The sequence below is a fragment of the Grampus griseus genome (genome assembly GCF_964374135.1).
Source record: "Grampus griseus genome assembly, chromosome: 9".
Taxonomy (NCBI): Eukaryota; Metazoa; Chordata; class Mammalia; order Artiodactyla; family Delphinidae; genus Grampus; species Grampus griseus.
The window spans coordinates 47,885,633-47,912,067 of record NC_139003.1 but is presented as its reverse complement, the minus strand read 5'-3'; the positions used below and the strand labels follow the sequence as shown (position 1 = coordinate 47,912,067).

The 26,435-nt window shown below is 41.7% G+C and overlaps 1 protein-coding gene across 4 annotated transcripts in view; it reads right to left on the bottom strand.

Annotated features, from left to right (window-relative positions):
* JAZF1 (JAZF zinc finger 1) overlaps positions 1–26,435 on the bottom strand; it is a 337,637-nt gene that overhangs the window by 140,704 nt on the left and 170,498 nt on the right. For all 4 annotated transcript variants that reach the window (XM_082661958.1, XM_082661959.1, XM_082661961.1 and 1 more), the window contains exon 2: positions 11,061–11,133. In XM_082661958.1, the coding sequence (XP_082518084.1) occupies positions 11,061–11,133 (73 nt within the window). The remainder of the gene's footprint in view (positions 1–11,060; positions 11,134–26,435) is intronic.

Here is a 26,435-nt window from a genome sequence, read left to right as displayed (position 1 = left end):
GGAATGGTTGTGTTTGTGGTGGAACACATTGTGCTGTAAGGCACTTTTCTGTAGCGACCCCCAGCAGCTAGCCTGAGAAGCGAGGCACATCACGTCAGGTTGACCTGAGGCTGCGACTGGAGATAATGAGTGGGCAAGGGCCCTGGGATGAGGGATTAATGAGGGATTAATCTAAATCGGGAGGGATTTAGATTAATTAAATCGGGAGGGATGAGGGATTAATCTAAATCGGTAAATTCAAAGCTAATATCCAGCAACCAGCCCGAATGTGGAGGTAAGCAAGGAAGGAAGGGCTGAGATCCTAGAGGTCTCTAGGTAAATGTGGTGCCAGGAAGAGGGCACAAGAGGGAGGTGGTACTGGGGACTCTGATCCACAGGGAAATGTCACAGCTGGAGATATTGAAAATATAGCAGCTCTTGCTTAGGACAAAGTCCAAGAAATGGGTTTCTACAAAGGGGAGAAGAAAAGGAAATCTAAGACTATTTCTAAAATGGTTTCAATATCACCGAATCTCTTTCGACCAATAAGTTTCAAGATCTTGAAAAAATGTAATGCAGCTTTGAAATGGACTTAAAGATGCATAAAAAGAACAATTACAAATACTTATGGGTAGACATAAGAAAGACTAAAAAATGGCCCAGTATGATTTGAGTTGTATAAGCAGCCTGTTTTAACATGCTGATTGCCCTAACTGTAGATGACAAGTAAGTTATACAGGGAGGCCCAGTACCTAAGAGGCGAATCATATCACCCAGCTCTGCCAGGACTCACCTCTCCCACCATGTGTTTTATGCGAGCAGCACGAGCTAATTCTGTTGGAGCAAAAGCCAAAATGTCACATAAGGGCTCTTTCCAGCTTCCCAGTGTCTCCTGAGAGTACATGGGTCTTGAAGTACGCAATGAGCAAGCCAAATCAGGTTAGAGATATTACAGAGATGTTACAAGGAGAATCTGGCAGGCAGCCATCTCGGCTTTGTTTCAACGATGTCCATAAGAACACAGGCTAAGAAAATAGTAGCACAATGTCTGGTGCTTGAGATCTGACAGCATGCAACATGTTGATGGCATACATTAGGCCACAAACTTCAGTCTGGGGCCGGGGCACACAGCAGAACCTCAGATCTAGTGGGCAGAGGGAAATAGGAAAGCATGTCCTGTACTGTAATAAATGATTGCTCTCAAAAGACCACAACAGGGCTTCCCTGGTGGCGCAGTGGTTGAGAGTCCGCCTGCCGATGCAGGGGACGCGGGTTCGTGCCCCGGTCCGGGAGGATCCCACATGCCGCGGAGAGGCTGGGCCCGTGAGCCATGGCCGCTGGGCCTGCACGTCCGGAGCCTGTGCTCCACAACGGGAGAGGCCACAGCAGTGAGAGGCCCGCGTACCGCAAAAAAAAAAAAAAAAAAAAAAAGACCACAACAGGTGGTTTCATGAAAAAAAAAATCCACTGCTTTCAGATTAAAAAAAAAGTCAGATGCTTCAGGCTTGTTTGTATAAAATAAATAGAAGGGCAGTACACACTTGGCCAATTACAGCCTTTTTTATGAGGCCATGACTGACTATAATCTGGCAAAAATAAGTCCAACTGAAATAGCAAGAGTGAGGGTTTGGGGGAATTAGGTGAGGTTTGGGAGTGGGAATGAAAGAAAGAGGAAGAAAGCTTTCATTAAGTATTTCAGATTCTGGTAGGAGAATTTTTTTAAAAAAAGCATCCAGACTAATTTTATTTTCATTCAAAACACTCTTATTTAGTATATTTTTCCTTTACGTCTTGAACACATTTTTAATGACTGCTTTTAAGTCTTTGTTTCCTAAATCTAACACCTGAGCCATCTCAGGGAGGGTGTCTATTGACTGCTTTTTTTTTTTTTTCCCACGCTGAAGAGTAAGACTTTCCTAAGCCTTTCATGTCTAGTAATTTTTTATTGTGTATTAGACATTGTGTATCTGATTAATTTCTGTGAAGACTATTGATTTTTGTTCCAGTAGGCAGCTCAGTTTCAGGCTGATCATGTTGAACTTGTGTAGGCCTACATTTATGGTTTATTAAGGCCGATCTGTGAAAGCCCAAAGTGTTTCCCAAGACCTTCTAACTTGTCAGCACTCACCTCCAAACTGTCTCCTCTGAAAAACTTTTGGAGTCTTGGTTTTAGGAGCTGTTAGGCTATCTCTAGAGCAGGCCACACTCTAGAACAAAGTCCTTATCTCTAATTTGAGTCTTTCTGGTACCTCAGTTGGAAGATTAGGGTATTAACAGGTTGTTGTTTCCACGCTGGTTGGGCTTGAATGCAATGCCTACCAGTACTGCTTGACCTCTGGTCTTGCTGTTCCATCCTTACCCCTGTAGCTGCTGCTCTTTGGTAAGACTCACAGTCTTACCCTGAACATGTCCACTCTCAGCCATGGACTCATGAAGGACCTTCATACAGACCTTTGTGGTCCCTTTCTGCACAGATCTCTCATCTCCAGTCTCCCTGTGCTGCAGATTCCAGCAGCTTTAGTTGCCCTAACTCTGAGCCCTCTCTCTTTGGGTTCTAGCGCACTCGACTGCAGTAAGGAAATTGTCCTGTCAGTGAGCCAGATGACCACAGGGCTCACCCCCTAAGTCTCTTTACCTCAGGGATCATCTGGTACTGCCTATTGTCCAGAGCTTGAAAACCACTGTCTCATCCATCTGTCCAGTTGGTTATGGTGGGGGAACTGGCAATGGCCACTGTTTAGCATACTTTATGCTGCATTCCATGTGAATACTGAATAAAAGTTGTACCCCACTCCATTTTTATCACATAGCCCTCTCAGTGCACATGGGAAGTAGAGGCTCCTGGTGTCTCAGAGAAGTGTCCCTAGAATCAATGATTTATTCACTCCCTCATTCACTCATATGAAAATTCGTACTCACTCATTTCCTCATTCAATAAACATTTATTGAGAGTCTACTATGTGCCAGATACCGTTCTGGGGGCTGGGGACACAGTCGTGGGAGACAGAAAGTATCCCTGCCTTCGTGGAGCTTCTTTCCTGGTAGGAACTGTTCTGGCCTGGCTCCAAAGCAATGCTTCCTCTGCAGTTGTTCCTCTAATTACTGACTTGATAGAGAAAAGGGAGACTTAGCATGAGCGGAATATAAAGAATAATAAAAGACCTATTACTTATACAACACTTCCTATGTCCCAGGCACTGACCGCTATGTGTGCTTTGTCCACACTGATTTAATACCCACTGTTAGGAAGGCATTACTATTATCATTAGAGTTGAGGAAACAGAGGCTGAGACGTGTCGATTTGCTCACATAGCTCACGCATAGCAGAGACAGCACTTAAACCTAAGCAGTCTGACTCCTGCTCGCATGCTCTTCACCACTGCATTGCTCTATTCCTTAGAGAGAGAAGAGAATGACATTGGAGATGGGCGGGAAGAAACAGGGATCATTTCTAAACAAACAAAAAAAGTTTATTTATTTATTGTTTTTTAAAATTTTTTTTATACAGCAGGTTCTTATTACTTGTCTATTTTATACATATTAGTGTATATATGTCAATCCCAACCTCCCAATTCACCTCCCCCCCACTGCTTTCCCCCCTTGGTGTCCATGTTTGTTCTCTACATCTGTGCCTCTATTTCTGCCCTGCAAACCGGTTCATCTGTACCATTTTTCTAGGGTCCACATATATGCGTTAATATATGATATTTGTTTTTCTCTTCCTGACTTACTTCACTCTGTATGACAGTCTCTAGATCCATCCACATCTCTACAAATGACCCAATTTCATTCCCTTTTATGGCTGAGTAATATTCCATTGTGTATATGTACCACATCTTCTTTATCCATTCGTCTGTTGATGGGCATTTAGGTTGCTTCCATGACCTGGCCATTGTAAACAGTGCTGCAATGAACATTGGAGTGCATGCGTCTTTTTGAATTATGGTTTTCTCTGGGTATGTGCCCAGTAGTGGGATTGCTGGGTCATATGGTAATTCTATTTTTAGTTTTTTAAGGAACCTCCATACTGTTCTCCATAGTGGCTGTATCAATTTACATTCCCACCAATAGTTCAAGAGGGTTCCCTTTTCTCCACACCCTCTCCAGCATTTGTTGTTTGTAGATTTTCTGATGATGCCCATTCTAACTGGTGTGAGGTGATACCTCATTGTAGTTTTAATTTGCCTTTCTCTAATAATTAGTGATGCTGAGCAGCTTTTCATGTGCTTCTTGGCCATCTGTATGTCTAAAAAGCTTTATTTTTAATAGAAACCACCTAGGTGTCTGGGCAGGTTGAGAGAAGCAAATGGATCACTATTCAAACAGGCACAGAGTAGAAGTTGATGGAGTTGGCGTATAAGGGCAGAATTTTGTCCTTGTTCTTCCCAGTTGAACAGGAGGGAAATGGTAGTATTCTGCATTTTGAATCAGAAGAAGACGAGCAGGCTGTCCTGAATAAAAGGCTTCATGGTTCCTTGGGGAAGTTGAGGATGTAAGTGGAAGTGACTGAATTCTAGCAGCCCCCAACTAGCAGAACTAGTCCCATCAGATGCTTCAAGAAAAAGTGCTCTGGGATCAGGTACATATGAAAATTATACTATCTCTCTTGGAGACTTAAAATGCATATCAGCATAGGAGAGGATCTGATTAAATCCTGTGGTAAAGAAACCCATGTTATTTCCCTCCAGATTTCCTCAAATCAATTGACCACAGAACTATTTGGGAATAAATGAGTTTTGTCTGTGTGTGTGTGTGTGTGTGTGTGTGTGTGTGTGTGTGTGTGTGTGTGTGTGTGTGTGTGTGTGTGTGTGTGTGTGTGTGTGTGTGTGTGAGAGAGAGAGGGAGAGAGGGAGAGATGGAGAGAGGGAGAGAGGGAGAGAGGGAGAGAGGGAGAGAGGGAGAGAGGGAGAGAGGGAGAGAGGGAGAGAGGGAGAGAGGGAGAGAGGGAGAGAGGGAGAGGAGAGCTGGCAAACATCCATTGGAATTACTATTCTACGGACTAGAATTTGCTGTTTAATAGCAAACACTAAGCAAATTCATTTTTAGAGGAAGTCATACCTAACTACTATTATGCCAAGTGGTGCAGGGAGTCTTACAAAGAGAATTCTAGTAGAGCTGTAGTTTAGGAATGAGAGAATATTACATGTTTATTAGGTAGTAAATGACAAGAATTGAGTGCAAGAAGGTACCCATTTGTGCCTAGTCATGATATTCCTTTATAGTTTACACTAAAATTATATACACATTTAAAAAATTAAAAGTTAATTTGGAAAATTCAATTATTTTAATACAAACATATTTTGTAAAGAAAATAGTGTAATTAACAGCTATAGTCATGTCTATTATCATGTCTTTAAGTTATCCCAATTACCCATTTCTGGGGAGTCACAAGTTATTAATAAGCTATCTTGTCACCTCGAGGAAGCTACCTGGACTGTATAACAATAACTTGAAGGAAATATCCAGATGCAGCCCAGCGCTTCTCATCAACCTTTCTAAGGAGATGCCTGACTTCACCCCGCAGCGCACCTATCACCTGCCTACTGGTGAGAGGTGGTGGTGGACATCCTTCCCCACTCTAGCTGAAGCCTGCTATGCTAGGTTGTGCCCTGCACGCTCAAGCCAGTTTCCTTGCAGCAATACATCACTTAGGAGCTCCTGGTCACCTTTCTCATAGCAATTTTTTTGCTTCTGCTGTCTCCTACTGTTTAATTTTATTAGGTTGTTACCCTCCAATTATCTACAGCACAGTAATTACTCTCATCTTTATGTCCTTCTGCATCCCCTCTGCCCAGCTGTCCTACCCGATTTTTTCGTCATTAGTTTTCCACATTCTCCTCTTACTTTTCTAAGCTAGTACTTTACTCTCTGATATCCCAACAAGGCAGCCTGTAGAGCGATTAGAAACACAGGTTCTGGAGCCGAACTGTGCAGGTCTGAACCCAATACTCCACTTCCTACCAGCCGGGGACCTAGGGCAAGTTACTTAACGTCTCTGAGTCTCAACTTCTGAACCTGTAAAATGAAGATCATCACAGTACTTCTTTTATGTGGTCACTGTGAAGATTAAATGAAATAAGTAATGTGAAAAATGCTTAGCATAGAGCTCAAGACATAAAAAGAGTTATGTTTGCTCTCTCAGTATTATTTCTTCTATATTGTCTCCTCTATCCAAAATCTAGCTTTTCTTCTTGCCCTTTATACCTTTTTGCCAGGTGTATAAATATTATACAAACTAAGCAATTAAATTTCCTATTACATGAACTTGTCATTGTTTCTAACGTCACAAAATCAACAGAACTTCCTATCCTTAGAATCCATATCTATCTTTTTTCCCCTGGAACTACTCCTTCAACCCTCACTAATTCATTCAATCTCCCTCTTTCTCACTAAACTATTTTTATTTTAAAATTTGCTCAGGTGTTGTAACAGATGCGCTTTTAAAGGAATTAAAGGTTGTTCAACACATTATGTTCAAGAGTAAAGCAATTTAAGATAGGTATAAACAAAGGCTCTCTGATTTCCACGCAGTTCTTTTTTTTTTTAATCCAAAAAGCCAGCTCCATTTTAAGTACCCTAACTCTGCAATTTCAGTCAGTGTTATTGCCAAAGAAAGTTTCAACTCAATTTTGAGGTGCCCAAAAGAAAATCAGAGTTGCATAAACAGATATATGAGCAGAAAAATATTAATTCTTTTCCTGTCTTCACTGCTCAGCAAAGTTAAGATTTTATTTCCCCCTGAGGTTTAAGGGGAAAAAAAAACCTTATTTGTTCAATTTTTTTTTGAATAGTACTCTTTTCTGCAGTATTCAGGATATTGCCATCTAGCTGACTTTCTTTTATTATCTAACCTTTATTACTCTCTTCTTGCATGTTTACTGGCTTCATGTGAATTTCAGTATGTTTCCCTTATGGATCAAAGGCCCTTAAGACTCCTTTTTATCCCAATTTTTTTTCTTTTCTTTTTTAATTGAAGTATAGTTGGTTCACAAAGTTGTGCTAGTTTCAGGTGTACAGCAAAGTGATTCAATTATACATATATATATGTTCTTTTTCAGATTCTTTTCCATTATAGGTTATTACAAGATATTTAATATAGTTCCCTATACTATACAGTAGGACCTTGTTGTTTATTTATTATATTTTATATATAATAGTGTGTATATATTAATCCCAAACTCCTAATTTATCCCTTCCCCCTCTTTCCCCTTTGGTAACCATAAGTTTGTTTTCTATGTCTGTGAGTCTATTTCTGTTTTATAAATAAGTTCACTTGTATCATTTTTTAAAGAAGCTACTTATAAGTGATATTATATGATATGTCTTTCTCTGCCTGACTTATTTCACTTAATATGATAATCTCTAGGTTCATCCATGTTGCTGGCATTATTTTATTTTTATTTTTATTTTTTTTGCGGTACACGGGCCTCTCACTGTTGTGGCCTCTCCCGTTGCAGAGCACAGGCTCTGGACGCGCAGGCTCAGCGGCCATGGCTCATGGGCCCAGCCTCTCCGCGGCATGCGGGATCTTCCCGGACCAGGGCACGAACCCGCGTCCCCTGCATCAGGAGGCGGACTCTCAACCACTGCGCCACCAGGGAAGCCCTTATTTTTTACAGCTAATATACTGAGTAGTAATTGAGGGACATTTAGGTTGCTTCCATGTCTTGGCTATTATAAATAGCTCTGCTCTGAGCATTGGGGTGCATGTATCTTTCTGAATTAGAGTTTGAATTAGAGTTTTCTCCAGATATATGCCCAGGAATGGGATTGCTGGATCATATGGTAACCCTATTTTTAGTTTTTAGGGAACCTCCATACTGTTGTATATAGTGGGTGCACCAATTTACATTCCCACCAACAGGGTAGGAGGGTCCCCTTTTCTCCACACCCTCTCCAGCATTTATTATTTATAGACTTTTCGATGATGGCCACTGTGACTGGTGTGAGGTGATACCTCATTGTAGTTTTGATTTGCATTTCTCTAATAATTAGCGATACTGAGCATCTTTTCATGTGCCTGTTAGCCATCTGTATGTCTTCTTTGGAGAAATGTTTATTTAGATCTTCTGCCCATTTTTTTATTGTGTTGTTTGGATTTTTGATATTAAGCTGTATGAACTGTTTGTATATTTTGGAAATTAATCCCTTGTTGGTCGCATAGTTTGCAAATATTTTCTCCCATTCCATAGGTTGTTGTTTCATTTTGTTCGTGGTTTCCTTTGCTGTGCGAAAGGTTTTAAGTTTAATTGGGTCCCATTTGTTTATTTTTGTTTTTATTTCTATTACTCTAGGAGACGGGTCCAAAAAATATTGCTGCAATTTATGTCAAAGAGTGTTCTGCCTATGTTTTCCTCTAGGAGTTTTAGTGTATCCAGTCCCCTTAAGGCTCCTTTTAGCATTTTTTCCCCCTATGGCCAGACTTGGCTTCCTCCTTGCAGCTCTCCATTGCTCAGCTCTCTTTTCCACCTACGAGGTGTTTATTTATCACCTACACACCAATATCTAGAGTGTCTACCATGTGTTCAGTCCTGTTATGTATGCAGCACTGTCCACAGAGGGATCCCGAGTGAGAAGGGCTGTTAGTAACCTGGGCAACCTTCCATACACAGTCCTTCTCTTGACTTAAAGATCACGAATAAACATCTCAATCCCCTACATACGTCTGCTTCTCTTCCAGCTAGGACATGATATGGCGAATTCTTTATTGTCTCAGACCTCTAAATACAATATGTCCAGTTCAAGACACATCTTCTCCAGATCTAACTTCCAGCTTATAGCAAATAAAGGACACAGAGGAACCTGCCAAATGGCCTCTTGGAGAAAACCTAAAGGAAACCCAGAAGGCGGATGTATTCTGTGGGACGCTGGCCCTTCTCCTCAACAAGTCACTGTGCCAGATTAAAAGAAACTTGCGGGGCAAAACATCCAGGTGCAACATGATGTTCTGGATTGGATACTAGGTTAGACAAACAGCAATAATGGACTTGTTTAGATCACCTGGGGAAACCTGCATATGATAAGGGTATTGATTAGATGCAAATGTACTGAAAAAGTAGAGATCAGTGACACAACTGAGCAGGCTGCAAAAGAGTATGTACAGCTTTGGGTTAAAAATTATATTGTTTTGTACGTATGTATATATGTATGTATGTATTTATTAACTAATTATTGAAGTACAGTTGCTACTATATAGTATTTTTTAAAAGTGATCTGAAAAATGTGTGTTAAGGTATTACCAGTAGTGATATCTGGGTGGCGGGAATATGATGTTTTAATAAAAAACAATTTTTGGGGGGATTTTATTTTCTAATGTTCTACAATATACGGCTATAATAATAAAAGGTTATTTTTTTAAATGCTCATTTTCTTCCAGAAGACTCATCTCAGAAAGTCCACACCCAGAAGACTCATCTCAGAAAGTCCACACTCACTGATTACACCCTGACTCTCTAGGGTTGAAGCACATCCTACTGCACAGTTTATACTAAACTATCACACTTGATTCAAGTTCTCTGGTGGGTTTTTTGTCTGTGGCCCTTGTCCCTGTACTTCAACTTCACTAGAGTCCCAAATCACACTTGGCAGAATATTTCTTTCTTTAGTGAGTGTAATGTCTGTGTAATTAGTAGATCCCTGTTGCCAACATGGCTGACAATACACACAGGAAGAATGAATGTGAAAATCTCACGGACTCTCATCAGAATAAGGCTTAGTAATACACGCGTTTGTATATACATAGGTAACATATTTTACCAAAAATACAATAGCCACACTATTAAAAAGTCCTATTCAATACCATAATTGATCTATAAGACTATTTATCCTATTCCCCAATGTTACTAGGCTAATTCACATACATCTCTTTCACATAATTCTAATGTATACTTAAAGACTTTTCAAAACCTGTGCTAAACTCGGGAAACAACACAGGTTTTGTGAGAAATCCAGATAAGCACATACATCTTTATTTGTACTTGATGTGATTTTGAAGGTGTTCTACTTAAAACAGCCCCAAAATTATGGTTAATGAAAAACTAGATATTTTATCTTGCTTCCAGGAAAGGCTGATAAGTAGGAAACCCAAAGAAGATATGCAAATAGATGTTTATATTAATGAATCCTTTAAAAAACATGCTTCATAAAAGAACTTGAAGCTGAGCACAGTGACTCCAATTCAAAGCCTTCTCTAGACAAGATTTAAGTAAATTTTCTGAAAAGTCATTAAAATGAAACAGCACAGATCATTCATTCCCAGCTTTCCACCTCAGATCCTGAACCTCAGCTCTAGTACCAAGAAACCAGAAACACTCTTTGCCTTATATAAAAAGGGGACAGTCAATAGAAATTCAAGCACTGAATTACGAGCCGAGAATTTTTCATTCCCATTGAAAACTAGTTTCGCTTTTCCTTTGTCTTTTTCTCATGTGGGGGGGCGGGTGTTTTCCTAACATCAGTTGATTTCAGGTTCTCTTCAAAAATCCCTGTCTCCTTAATTATTTAAGTTGGATGAAACAACAAGTCCTCTTTTAGACCCGATATATTAAGTTCTAAACTGTTCTCTAAGGTCGTGCTCGCACGTTCAGTTTCAGGAAAAACTCGTGTGACTCCACACAGATGGGTCAGTTGAGAATGTTTTTACTAAAAGGTGAACTGCTACTAAGTAACTTTGATATTAAATGATTTCAGTTTGTTATATCCTGATATATTCTGATATTCCAACAATGTTCTGAATTCATAAAGCACCTCTTCACCCCAGGGTTTAAAAGTTTCACTCAAACATAAATCCATTCATCTCCAAACTGCCCTATGAAGTCAAAAGAGTATATTCTAACTCTGCACGCAAACTACTTCCAGCATGAGCTTATAAATCAGTCATGTTTCGGCCTTATGAACAGAGAACTACAACCTGCCTCTCCCCATCACAGAAACAAGAAAATTCCATATAGAAGTTGATTTTAAATAATCTCCTATAAATAACTGAAGACTGAAAACATTTTTCCTACCCCGTTAAAAAGATACATTTAAAAAATAAACATGTGGCAGATATGAGGTTGCTATAAATTCTGAAAATGGCTTACCTATTGATGTAACTGAGGGCAACATAGGTTGGCTGCTGTAATTCTTGTTTTTCTAAAACACGTGGATCCGTATCTGAAATAAAAACACAATTATGATTTTTCAGCTTTCACATCAGAATATATGTGGCTACCTAACCTAAAGTAACAGAGGCTAAATGGAGAAAAAGATTAATTTAGTAGACCGCTTTTTAAAGACAACTCAGTCAGCAAAGCACCATCATTTGTTCATTCATTCATAAATAACAAGATATTGCATTACTTTTCAAGAGAATTCCAAACATCAACAGTGATAAAATGTCCATCTGTCACACAAACTCTTGCACAATCGCCCTCATAAATATTGGTTTTCACTGCTTACAGTTACAATGTTGGCATGGTTTTTGGTGGTTAATCGGCCTAAGAAAGAAAGGCTCTGTTAATTATGCTCACTTCAATGCTGGAACAAATTAGTTGCCATTGGAAAGCTTCATCAATCTGAAAATCTACTGAGTATTGTTCTTATTCACTGCATACTTTTCTGGGTTTGGATTCACATTCTAGAGGGCAACTCTTGTCCTTCTTAACTGTATGTTTATTATAACTTTTCTAGACTCTCAATCAGAAGTTCTCATGCTGGTTCAGAATCCACAAACACCACATTCATCAGAGGGTTTTTCCCCCCTTGAAGGGAGAGAATTCAACACCAGAGCAAACTTCCCTAACAGTGCTTCTCCAACACAGCACCAAAAAATGCACTTGTAACAACTAGAAATATATTCAAACTTCTCATGTAGAGAAATGATTGTGCTAAGTATATGCAAAAACAATGTTTCTATAGTAAGACTATAAAGAAACGTGAACACATTTTTGTTTTCTTAGAAAAAGGTTCAGACATTTCACACAGATTTCATTACAACCTCGTTTAAAACCATCTCATTATTAGAACTCTTCCAGCTGCACTTGGCAATAACACCTTCTTTGATGTAATGACAGATATCGTTTCAAGCACCTTGGTACAGGAAGTGTTTACTGCCCATGGTGGATGTAAGATACCCATGCTAACTCCAAAGTGCGTTAACAGGTGATGGGGGTAGGGGGTACAGACACAGTGGCATAGAGCACAGGTGGCAAAAAATGACAGCATCAAAATCAATTTACAATGCTTTCCACTCCCAGACTAAAACTGGACAGTAGTGGCGATTTTTTTATTGGTGTTATAGTTAAGAATCTCATGTTCACTTTATTATTTTTCCTATGCCAAGAATTTCAGGGACACACTATTCAGAAATCCTGCTTCCTGGGTCGTTGCCATCGCAAGCCATGAAAGCCAAATTCTGAAACAAGAGACAAAGGTTCTCTGAATGGCTCCATCACATTGGGTCTCGAGGTTTTGGCAGCGCAAGTGAGAACAGCTCAGTAACTCAGCATTTCCTCTGCCTCCTATGATGATTACATATGCACCTGAGGCTGTTTGTATTGATAGATCCCTGGCCTCCAGAAACACTGTTTTCTTTGTTCCACCATCTTCCATAACCTAGGCTAGATTTATGCTCACATACCCTCAAATTATGAGTGGTGACATGGACTTCCAGAAGCTTCCAAATGCCTTTCCATAACAACAACAACAAAACCATCTGGAAGCACCTCAGGCAGGATTCTCCTGTTTTTCTAGAATGCAGACCCCGGTAACTGACAAGAAAGTAGACTTCCAGACACATGTCCACCAGGCCTGAGACATCTCTTTCAGATTAAATGTTTCCTTGGGCAACCTTTAGAGCATCCATGAAAGCTTCGTGTTCTTAAAACGAAATTAGGTACTTGGTGCCCACAAATCAGGAGAAGCCTGCACAAGTGCTACCAGAGGAAAAGCATCAGGGCTGGTCGCGAATAGACATCAGCTCCGTCACCCGCTTCCTGGCTGACTGGCGTGCAATGATCACGACTCACCATTTTATGGATTTAATTATACTGTGGAGCACTTCGCATTCAGTAAAAGTATAATAGCCGCCTTCATTATTTCTCCCTCCCTGACCAAAAAGTAACTGTCTGATGCTAAAAACTCTACGGGAGAGGACTGGAGTGACAAGGGCCTCGGGTGTTCACAGCAGGACGATGACGTCCTCCTCATGAAGATGGAACGTCATTAGCAGAATGAACTGGAGAGAGTAACACTGTTCATTGGAAATTACTGACTACTACAAGAACTTCTTTAAGCCACGTGCCACACCACCGAGACAGTTTTTGCACAAGTCGCTACAATAAGAAATGTGATATGAAGTGCAGTGGCCATAGTGCACAATCTCCCAGATATTTCTCTGGCTTGTTTATGGCACTGATCAAAAGGTGAACCTGGAACGTTGGCGACCATTGCCCAGAGATAAAATCCACCTCAGTCAATGGTCTGTGGGATAGAGACGCTTGAATTTTTCATAGCCACACGATGTTCCTTAAACTGGCAACTGGCAAGAAAGTAAAGCATCCCATACTGCGGCTACCTACAGCCCCATACAGCAACGCTCTACCACTCTTCTATCAAGAAGGGACAGGAAGATGAACCTAAAATTTCTCAGCAGGGCAGGGCACAGCCAAAAAAAACCCACTAAGAGTTGACTGTTTTCTGTCTCATATCACCCCGGCACACTCACAGATTTCAGGCTGACTGAAGATAAAGGAATTCAAATATGAAAATGTATTTTAAGATACCCAAGCAATAAAAACCTATCAACTTCAAAGTTTCTAAAACATAGCACCCTCCACAGTAGACAGCAATGTGCTTCCTCTAACATTCCTAGTTCAGGGTAATAGCTTGAACACACAGTTCTATAGTAAGGACGAGACACAGAGTGGAAGCTTGTTGTAGCTCATCTGGTCCTACTGCCCTGTGGTTTTATAGAGTCAATTAAATGGCAAAAGGCTCAATGTCACAGCACCAGCTCCCATGACTTCTCAAGTAGTTAAGAGAGAAGCCAAGCAAATGGCAGAAATAAGGAAAGGACAGTCTTAAGACCCTTCTGGATAGGAACTAGAGTTAAACATGATGAAAGGAGGGCAAACAGCACACCTCGTTCAATCAGGGAGGCCTGTGTTCATCAGCTCTGCTGTCTCTAGTGTTGGGAACCGATGTCCACCAAGTGCCTGGATTTGGGACCTAGGTTGAGTCTTTTGTAGCGCTATCTTCAAGCTTCCAGGAAAACTCTATCAAGGTTGTTTGCTGGGTTAACAGAAGCTAACTGAGGGGCTCATGGGCTCTGGCTGTGCTTCAGCTAGTCTACATCGCTGGGATTTATATGCCTGTATTCATTTCCAATTTAAGAATGTCAGAAACCAGCCATACTACCTCTCAACAAGACTAATGAGGCCTCTATCAGCAACGAGCTATTTGAAGGCTGGGAGGCAGCAGTGAGGGGGAGACAGGATATCACGCCGCCCCTGCCCAAGAAGGCCTTCTTCAAATTCTATATCCTCCAAATGCTGGGCTCTTTGCTCTGTGCGGAGGGCAACAGTGGAAGGCCTGAGATGACGTGAGTGGGAAGGCAGCCCCGGAAGACCCTGGAGAGGAAAAGGCCCACCCAGCCAGATGAGGGATACTGAAAGTCTGGGATGGAAACACCACTTTTCTGTGGACTCACTTGGTAATAATTAATGGGCACAGTCTGTTCTCAGTCTTCCCCCCAACAACTGAACTCACAAAATCACAGAGTTTTAGTTTATTCAGCAGAGCCTTCCACAACATCCCTGGCTGAGCGCGTGCACCCCTCCTCCCTTCTCTGCATCACCTCATCCCCAGCACTGTCCCTGCACTTGTGTCACTATAGAGGCAGACGCTGGGCACATCCTTTCCCCTTCCCACATTGCTCAGAGATGAATCATCTCAATTTCTTTCCTCTCTGCAGCACTCAGCTCAGGGGCAGGCACGTAGGAGACGCATCATCATTATTAAATGGATACACTAATTTTATGATGAGAAAATGGAAGATTTGGGGTCAAACATGGCAGATTGATCAAAGGCGTTTTTTTCCTTCACCATCCAAGGCCCTACTAAAGGAAGAAATAAAGGAAGGAAAACCTCTCCAGGGATAGGAAAAAAAGGGGAGACATCAGCAGACAAGTGGTTTGGACCAGTGTTTTGGAAGATGGAAAACTCATACAGGAGTGACAAGTGACTCAGAAGAGTAGAGGAAGCTATAGTTTCAAGTGCCTGCAGTGGGGGAGATGCACGGGCCAGCAGGGGCACCCACCGGGTTCCCCTCCTGGCCCATGCTTCTAGCCCCGAGAGGCCCTGGACTTGGAGGGGCCAGGTGTTGCAAAAGGCAAGGGAGGGAAGGTTCAGGGCTGAAAACAGGAGAATTGTTTAAAAGGTTGATTATCTAGAGACACTGAACCAGGAAACCAAGCACAGCGAAGATAGAGGGGGAGTGGGGAGAAGACACGGCTGAAAACAAGGGGATTAGAGTGGAAATATACCGACTTCACTGTCCCAAGAACGCTGGCAGGCAGGCGGGAGGATTCCTCTCTGATTAAGCTAAGTGGGCGCAGAGACGAGATCACCAGATGCCGACATCTGGCAATTCCTTGATTAAGTGATTTCCCTGCAGATAAGTCTATGGTCAACGAGCTCCATCCATGCCTCTATCCAGAGCCTCCCATCAGGTTTTTATTGCCTCAGTGTCTTAAATAGGAGCCAAGAACAGTCAAGGAGTGATCATTAGACATTTGAGGGAAAGTCTTGAACGTGAAAGGAAGATATACCAAAACAAATAAATGGTGGGAGACAGGAGCAAAGGAGCAGACAAATTGAGGCTTAGAAAGTTAAGTGACATGCCTATTTACACATACCCAGTTAACAGCAGGGATAGGACCAGAAGCCCTGCGTCCTGAGTCCCATTAGGCCAGCATTTTGACCATTTAACGCGCATCCTCTGAAGTCAACTCATTGCTACCAACCAGTTGCAACACTGGCCTCCATACAATCTTTATAGCTTTCTTAAAAGCCCAGCAAAGTTCTGTTGCAACTTTCACTCCGCTTTTAGGACTGAGTTTTGATGAACTGACAACTTTTAATTCACAGTTAGTTTACTTCAGCTGCTGAAATAAATATTTCTTGCCAGCAATGGTCCTTTCAAAAATAAAAATAAAAAATCCTACAATTGCACATAACTGGCCTTTGAATGGATCAACTTTTCCTTCGTTTATAGACACGTCATTTGAAACTTTTCCCAAGCCATAATTTCCATTACAGGGCAGTCAGTGCAAATTACAGTGAGATTCTTGCCTTTCCAAATTCAATGTGAAATCCAGATGCAGTTAAGTGGTGCTGTAAACTTTATGAGTTAAGTATCTAAAAGTCGGGGACATTGTGCAGTACAATAACGCCATCTATTAGGAAAGCATTTATGTTCCCATTTGCAGCCTGAGTTTTCCTCCACAAGTGAATGAATAAACGTTATTCAACCAAGAACCGTCTGGACAATGTTCTAGGAGGCTGATTTATAAACAAACACAGCATACTGCAGCCTTTTCAGTTTCCGGCATGACCAGAGGGTTAAAGTTATTAGAAATAGACAGTTCTGACCAAATGCTTTCTAACTCTTCACTAACCCATCAAACTCCCAGGGTCATTGATGACTGCTTGAGAGTGGTAGCTATTTTTTCCCAAGTATAAGATGTGTAGCCTTATATGCATGACACTCTCAGTCTGCACTCTTCAGCCAAATTCTCTACCTTGTTACCTGGGACAAGAGAGACTGTCAGAGTCCATCGTGGCTGCCTGGTCTGCTTGTGCAGTGCACAACCTGTACATCTGTATATAGTGACCCTGAAGACTGGGGTGCTGGGGTTACACAACAATAAAACTCTTCCAAACAGGAATAAGGCCAAAACTTAGTCCCATCTGATCTTACAGGCATGTGTGCATGTACACACAAATGGACGTGTCTGCTTTCCCCAGAAATGAACCTGATGATGGATCCAAGTAGCATGTGATACAAAAGACCGTAAAGGAGCTTCTATGTCACCGCTGCCCATGGAAAGAGCCTAAAAGCATGTATCTGGAAGAAAAGAGAGCTGCTGGTGGGTGAAGGTAAGTGACAAAAGAGAAGGCAGGGAAAATGAGGCTCTCGACGTCCTCTCTGCAAGGATGGAAGGGCAATGGCTGTTCATGAAAAGAGACCTTCAACTCCTTCTGCCTAAAATTGTTTGCCCAAGGAAATTCTACCCATCTTCCAAGGCGCTGGCCTATGCACTACCTCTACCATGTGTTATGCCACACATTTGCCAATCTGTCTTAACACCCCACCAAAATGGAAGCTCCTTAAGGGACCAGATTTTAGAAGCCACAAACCCTAAGTCCAGTGCTTCGTAAATAATCAGTGAACATATACTGAACAAATAAATGAATGCCCTGGGCATGCATAACACAAAAGACATAAAGATAAGCATTCGGCTCAGACTCTTCAACTAGGAGAGTCAGACGGACAGGAGAGGAAAACAGACCCAAGTGTAAGTGACTGCCAGTACAGAGACACTTATAAGAAAAATATATACCAGTAAGCACAGATGTGCAGAAGGATAGAAAATGATGCAAAATTCAGAATAACGAGAGAGAGGGGCAGAAAGGGCTAATCTGGGAAGGATTTATTGATGAATAGGAACTGAGTTGGGTTTTGAAGGAAGGGACTTAGGCATAGGCAGTGGTTCATAGGTGAGGTTAGGGATCTGAAAATGGCATGAAGTTTGAAACAGAAAGCGCAGGTGAGAAGTCTGTGGGGAAACGTGGGCTGCAGAGCCGATGTTCATTAGTTATAAAATATTTATAGAGATACTTTAAAACAGTTGCTCTGAACTGTGGGCGATTTTGCCCCCCCACCCCCAGCCCATCAGGATGTTTGCCAACATCTAGAGACAACCGGAAGGAGGATGCTACTGGCATCTAGTGGGTAGAGGCCAGGGATGCTGCTACACATCCTACAGTGCACACACAGGACAGCACCCCCCAGCCCCAACAAAAGAATTACTTGGCCGAAGATGCCAATGATGCAGATGTTGAGAAACCCCGTGTTAGAGCTCTATGAATATCATGAGGATGGAGCTATTGCTTCTAGATGATAATCTCTGTTATTTTCCATGGTCTAAACCAAACGGCTGGTTAGGAGGCTACAGAAGATACAAGACGTTGTTTGGACTTACAAGAGCTCAGACTTTCTTCATGGAGACAAAGATACTGAGTTCATTTCAAGAAAGGCATACTGCACTCTTGTCATGCACTAGTTGCAAAAGGGAAATTCTAAGTCAGTAGATTCACAACTGAGCGAGAAAGACAACACAATTCACAGTTAACAATAATCCAAGACAGACAGATCTGTGCCAACCTAGAGGACTACACCAGCTGCTGTAGAAACAAAACAGGATTCTCTGGGCGAATCAGAGAAACTTCCTGAAGGGAAATTTTACATAAGCCTCGAACTAAATCTCTAGTCAGAAAAGGTGAGAAAACGGTGAATCAGAATAGAAAACGGTCTGAGCATGAGCAGAGACAGGGGCAAGAAAGCCAGTGTGGCTGGAACTCTGCACGAAGAGTCCCACAATGCAGATCAGGCCCACGTTCTGGAAGGCTTGAAATGTTCTCCAAGAGTTTGGACTTAACTCCGTGAACAATGGAGAGCCTCAGAAGGAGTAAACTGATACGGTCCATGTTTTAGAAAAATAACTGGTGGTGGTGTGGAGAATGGTGGGAAAAAGCTGGAATAAAGAAATATAAGGGGAAAAAAAAGAAATATAAGATTTGGTGAAAGCAGAAATGGAAATACACTGTTTTTCTTGTGTTACAGATCTGAGGGCCTCATTACCAAAAGTAAGGAAGACACTAGAAAGTGAAAAGGGTTTGACAGGCAAGAAAAGGAGGTCTGCTTCTGATGTGTGGTAAGACATTTTGCAGAACCAAGAAGACTCAAAGGAAGAAGAGATAAAGGACTCAGGACACAGATAGGGACTGCAGCGCTGTACATTCCCACCATAATGCCACGTTCCAGCAGGCACTGGAACCAGACCATGTCCCTCAAAACAAAACGACGATACAGCAAAAACCCGACCACTCTGAGTCAACACTTGGTTATCATATAACTCAGCCAATTCATTAGGAAGTACTGACTGAGGACCTAGTAGGCCTAATAAAATCCCAGCAGGGATAAAGAAAAGTCAGAGGTTGTACTGCATTTGAAACCAAGTAATAGGCAAATTTCACAAGGGAGTGAATATAAAAGATTGGGACAAAAAGAGAACTGAGTCAAAACGGACCCCGAGTTTAGTGTTTTAACTGATTTGGTACCCAAGACTCTAAGGCTCACTGCTGTAATCACCCTCCCATTGGAATCCCTGCTCCCACTTCTTGGTGATGCTAAGGATTAAATGCAACTCCACACCAGTCAAACTGCCTCTGTTCCATACTAGCTGTATGACTTCTTTACGTCTTAGTTTTTTTTTCATCTGTAAAATTCTGATAAGGATAGTACTTTTGAGTGAGCGCTGAAATGAGGATTAAATAAGCAATGTGTTAGGTGTGGCTACTAGTCGGTTCTTTAGCCCGTAGAATGTTTTGAAATCAAACTCTGTACTGTTGTGGATTATCTCCATTTTATAGTCAGTGGCATAATGATGCATAGATGATCTAAGAACTCATCATTCACATAATGTAGTGAGATTGCTGGCTACCATTGGGTAGTCATTTTCCCCTTCTTCCCCCATAATGCTTAGGAATATGGCTGTCTGGTATAAAGACTACATTTCCTAGCATTCCTTGAGCCAGGTGTAGCCCTGTGAAGAAGGCCTGGCCAATAGGATGTAAGGCTTCTGGGAAGCCTCTTTAAAGTCATGTGCCTTTGCTTGTGGTTATTTTTCCCTCCTGCATCTACTTTGGATATGATATAATCTACAGAAGTCATACATGGCTGAGCAACACGATAGAAGCCTGAATCCCTGATCCCATGAAGACCCACACCACTCTGAACCTGAACACCTCCAGACTTCTTGAAAGTGAAAGAAATAAACTCTTCCACTTAAGGCATGTGTTATGTAGGGTTTTTCAGTTGCATGAAACCAAACCAGATCTTAACAGACACATGAAACAACTGGAATGCTGGTTTATTTTGTTGGACTCAAAGTTCTAATCTGATGTCTTGCTTTGTTTTTTCAGATTCTTAAAAGAAATTCTCTTTAACAATTTAATATGCCAGCTCATGGAAAGAAAATAAGAGTAAAATCACACGCACATCACCACACCATCTGTGGATCACTCTTAACCTGGGATAATTAAAGAATGGGAGAAAGAGGAGGAGGAAACCATCGTGTCAGATCATGGCTCCTTTGGTGGCTTTAGGACTTTCTCTAGAATTGGTTATTAACAGGCAATAATGAAGCAAATTGCACATGCATATTACTTCTGAGTTATGAACAATGCAACCAGCAGTAACCTTTGAAGCTGTCAGGATCTTTTCAGGGAAGCAATTAAAGTGAAAAATGAGAGTGTGCACAACTTCCATCACCCAGTACTACATGTAATAACACCACCTACAACACTGACATAAGAGTGGGACTCAGTCGGAATATTTATTAATGCAGATCTGTTCCCATTTGTTCCTCTTTTTTTCCCTGTAACCCATTCCACCCCCACCTGCCAAATTTTTTTTTTCTTTAAAGGGCAGCTCTGACACCATGGATTTCATTCACCTGAAACCTCCATGCAGTGTGACATCTCTCCAATCCTCACCTAAAGAAATTTCCTTTGCTATCCCTTGACCAAAATATAAATTTAGGGCAAGCTTGGATTCTAGAGAAGAAAAAGTGGATAAGGAAGTAAGCCCCAATTAGGACAACACAAAATCAAGATTAAAATAATTAACATACAGGAGGCCAAATATATGTCAAGTACTGTGTGCTAGGCACTGAAGGCCCCTCCCCCATCCTTCAAAGGTCCCAGTTCTCAAGTAGTCCAGACTCTGGAGGATCTGACCTACAGTGATCTGTAAGAAAAATGATCTGGTGTAAAAAATATCTGATTTTCTGCCAAAGTGTAGATATCACTCCCTGCTTGCATATGTTTTGTGATTTAAGTACTTGGAAAGACTTAAAGAAATGGCAGGAGTAGACACAGAGGTAAGCCACTTGGAACAGGCCTTTCCAAGCAGAGAAGAAACCCGTGTTCTGAGTTCGAAGACGTGAGGCCAATGGGTCCTATAAGCAAGTTTGTCTCATTTGGTTTCAGTCATTTCTATGCCGCCAAATACCTAGAGACCAGCGCTTCCCAACCAGAACTGCTCACTAGTATCACCTGGGTAGCTGTAAAAAAATTCTGAGGCCTAAGACCCATCTCCAAAGATTCTAACATGCAACCAGAAGAGGGATGAAGATCTGGTTCGGAAAGTCATTAAACCAGTTTGCATTTTTCCCCAAGCTAAAAAGACAATTGTAAAACCGGAAATGATTTATTGAAAGTTTTTTAAAAGCTTTATAAATAAATCCAACATCTAGTAAAACCTCTGAATTCAGACTTCACTTGAGGCTCAGGTCTTCACCACCCCCATCCCCCTGCCCCAGCTTTTTGCTTTCTATAGAGAAAGTGCTAAGCTTAATGACTATGTAGACCATTAGTGTCTTCATGTATCTTTAAAAGCAAATCACAAACAACCAAATACCAGCGACCCTTGAATCGTGCGCAATTTTCATCCACTCAATAAGGGTGCTCTGACAAAGACCTCTTACTGGGACATGCCCCACCCCACCCCCGCCAACCTTTTCCTTTTGGTCACCGATTTTCTTCACAGTATGTCCCTAAAATGGTAAGACTGCATCCCTCGAAGTCTTCCATGGCTCAGAATTTTCTGTCATTCAGATTGGCCCCAACCAGTGTGGTTTTCCTTGCTGTTATTATTCACCTCACTTAGAAATCAGCTCATAACCAAGCATATTCATTTTGCATTTTGGAAGCCAGTTAAGGATTTGGCAAAAGGAATCACCCTCATTACTTCTTGCCTCCCAGGGAGGCAGAATCATTGCTTTAAAAAGAAAAAAGAAATAGCTGAACATCTGGAAGTGGAGTGACCTGACTGTTCTGCCTAAGAGCCATCAAACACAAGGGCACAAATCAGTTACAGTTCGCTGGGGTGGAGGGCTGATACACAAAGCTCTGCCTGGCGGGCTCTGGGATGCCTCATGGCATCACCGTGCCCAGATGGCAAGCAGGAACAGGGTGTGCAGGCTCACGGGCCACAAAGGTTATGCAGTTTTCGGGGATTTATTCCTCCCCGTTCTGTGTGGGTTGTGCACTCATTCTACTTGCTAATGAGGAGGGTCACATGCTGGGCTGTCCTCAGATCACTCTTGCTGATGGTGTGAATTTGGGCGTCTGGGAAGGCCCTGGCACCTGGCAGATGGCTCCTGGCATTCTTGGCTTCTATGGGAGAACTTCTGGGAAGCAACTCTAGACTTTCTGGGTTTGGTTTTTTTTTTTCTCTCCAAGGCTTTAATTTCTTTAGACAGGCAATATAATATTCATGGGCACAGTCTGCTACTTAACTCTGTGACTTGAGTTTCTCAGCCTAAGTCTCAGTTTTCTGATATAAAAGACAGTGATTCACAGTTCCTACACATTATGAGGTTATTATAAGGATTAAAAGACAAGCCATACAGAGCGTAGTGGCTGATACATGAAATACTTAATAAATCATACCTGTTATTATTACTGTAAGTAGTCAGGTCTGAAAGCATTTACTGTTTACATTGTCAGACCACATTTGTGAACAATCAACTGTTCTTAAGTAGCAATGACAACTGACAACAAAAATAGAATTACCATTACTCAGTGCCTACTATGAGTCCATGCAGAATAAGCTGCTTTCTATGTGTAATCCTCATGAAAACCCTGCAGGGGAGGTACCTCCCCCATCCCTTCCTCAAAGGAAAATGTAAGGCTCAGAAAAGGTCCAGATCACACAGCTCAGAGATAAGACCTCAGATCCAGGTATGACTTCCAAGTGCAGCTATTTGACCCTGACCACCACCTAGTTCTGCCACACTATTCAATAGCAATGCTCTCAAACTAAATGGCCAACTGGCCTGTTCTTGATTTTTTTCTCACTGAAACACTGCTTCGTGGATAAAGCACTGGAATGCTTTGGAAGCACTGGGACAAAAAACATGGACAAATTCTGATGAAAACCAGAACCTGGGACACAGGCTTAAACGGTTATTTATCTGCATCTCCTAGTCAATTTCTCCTCTGGCTGAGTGATCTAAAAGAACAGCAGATCTGGATCCAGAAGATATGGGTTCTAGTGCTCGTACTAACTAGTTCCGACTTATAGCTTTAAGCAAGTTAGTTTCCTTACCTATGAAATGACCATAACGATAGTGCACACCACCCCACAAGCCTGAGATGAGAATCACCTTTGAACTGAGCGATTCCAGTATAAACTCTAAGGCCCCACCTCCGGCTGCCAACCTAAAGTGGCCTTGGAGTTATTATCCCTCCATCAGGAGCAGCCCAGTGCAGCCACATTAGCTACTTGTTAGTCTCCTGAACAAACACTGTGTGGGGAAGGGAAAGATTAAACTATACACTGAAATAGTGACCTGAGTTACGGGTACAGAGGGCTTAGACTTCATCTTCCTTCATCCCTGAAGCTTAGAGAGCACATGCATATGCACTGGTGTTACTTTTCTCCTGCAAGAGTAAGGACCTTCATCAGAAAGCTCTCCAATTCCTCTTCCAAAGAGTCATGTGTCTTGCCAGTGGAGACAGAAAACTTTCTGGCTAGTTTTCAGCTGAGTTTATTAAGCCATTCTGACTAACTAAAAACAGTGTGATCAATTAACTTGCTTTATAGCTAAAAGGAAAGCCTTTCGATTTATAAACCAAAACACACTGAAGTGATTTTATCACACATTCAAACCAAATGCAAAACTCCCCATAATGCCTGAGTAAAACAGGCATTATCAAAGTAAGCACAAGACATCGGATTCCTCAGAGGGGTTCAGGAGACTTTGGGGATTTGGTAAACATTACTATCAGCTGAGTTTCAGAAAATGGAAGGCAGAGAGGCTGATGGATTTTCTCAGCTTACTGGAGATGAGGCTTAATACTCTAGACATGGATTCAATACCATGAAGATATTAAAAAAGGCATGGCTTTAAAAAGGAATGCAGAGATAACATATACTTTTTAAATAGATATGTTCTTTGCTGACTAGACACAGCCAGGCTGCCTGTCGTTCTCTTCCCCCTTCAATCCACCTTCACACTCCAGGACCTAGCTCAGTGTGTTCCCAACATTTCCACGGTATGATACATATTTTAAATTGTAACCAGTACACTTCCCACACAGAGGGTTCACAGAACATTACTCAACTTCACTGTATGCAATGCACATATTATTTCATTTTTTTAAATGTTGGGCTAGCCCATTTAATTGATTTTATGACCCAGAGTGGTGATTTTTTAAAAATGTGAATCTTGCTAAATTACAAATCAATAATATCATGCATTAATAAGCCCACCCCACACACGACTACTGTTTATATGATAAAAGACTTAGGTAAAATACAGAAGATCCTTTACAATTTGGCTCCAAACTCATCTTCCTTAGTTCTCTTCATGCAACTCCTAACTTCATCTCATCCTCTGCACATACCTCGCTCACATGCCATAGCTTTTGTTGTGATGATCCCATCTGCCTCTTCAGGTCCACTGCCTGCCCTTCCCTGCCCTGCCCTGTGCCTCGAGCTAGTTTACCCAGACTCTCTGGCCAGGTTTAGTCAATGGGACGCACCGGTAGGAAATCAGAGGGTGAAGAGAAAGAGAGAGGTATTCTGCTGATAAGCCTTTGTAACACAGGCTGTTTCTCCAACTTGGAACACCTCCTCCCCACTTCCCATAGCCACGCTCAGATTCATGCTCCAAAGTCCACTACAAAGGGTACCTCCCCTCCAAAGCACTCCAGGAACCTACTTCGTAGAACTCACCCTAGTACACACCTCTATTAAAAGGATGAATTATGCTTTAAAATGTTTATTTCCCAGCAGACTCAGCTTCTCCAAAGCCAGCGCCCGGTTTCTCTTTGTCCCTGCACTTAGCGCGGAGGCTGCCACGTAACTGTGATCACTGAGAGGATCAGTAAATGAGTGAAAGGTAAGAGGATTCTTCATTATCAAAATGACATCACAAGTATATGCCAGGAGGCAGTATTTTCTAACAATGGTGGCTATAGAGCTACTTCATCAAAATTCCCACTCTGGGGTGACCTAGTCTATTTCTTCTAAATGTAAGTGCTGGGAGTCAGCTCCAGACAACTGCTGCTTACCACTGCGTGGTAACCCGGCTACCTCTGGCGGTGACTAACTAGCTCCCCAACGATCCTGCATCACCTGGCAGGGTGTTGTCTGCTTATTATGCTAATTACATTTTACTTGAAAGATATAATTATTGCTGCAACTCAAGGAAATAATTAATGGCCAATTTCAGTGGGCAAAAATATTCATCAATCAAGTCAACAGACAAGAGACCTGCAGACTTTAAGAAAGGTCCTTAGAGAAGAGAAAAAAAGACAATCACCTAGAGATTTCTCCATTCCATAAACATAGGTTAAATCTATTCAATTACAGTCTCTTGAAAGTTTACATTTCAGATTTACTCCAATGACTCCTAGTGAAGTCTCGGTTTAAACTTTTGGGTCCTCAAATGCATTGCTCAACAGAATTATTTCATCCCTGTATTGCATGAAAAGGTGGAGGTGATAAGGTGGAGACGGCATTCATTTCATACTGAGTCTCTTGAAAATGCTGATTCACTCAAGTGTTTCTCAACACAACAAACATCAACCTCGGTTTTCTTACATGAAAGGCAGGGAGGGAGGTGTCCTAATGAGAACACTATTCGGTTTGCCAGATGTTTACACCATCTTTGTCCCTTATAAACACTTGGCCTTTTAAACCCGAGGGTGAGAGGACGTTTTAAGTTCTTCTAACACCTCGGTAATCAGGGCCCAGAGAAATATTTGCCAATGGAAAACAACACAGTGATCCAGAGATCAGATCAAACCTACACTTACTATTAAAAGGTATTCCGATCCCCAAGAGCACTGATATGTCCCTCATATAAATGATACACAAACCTCACTGGCCTGTTCCCCACAGCCCTGCTCTTCAATTCCCTTTTATAATAGTCATATCCTCAGATTTACGTAGACTGTATATTTGCTAGACGTGTCCCCCCCATTACACTATAAGGGGCTTAAGGGACCAGAAAGCAGCATACAATAATTTACAGTCGAGTTTATTTTTTACACTAAAAAATAGTTCCAAGTTTTCATTTAATTTTAAATGCTAACAACCATCTTCTAGCCTCCACGTG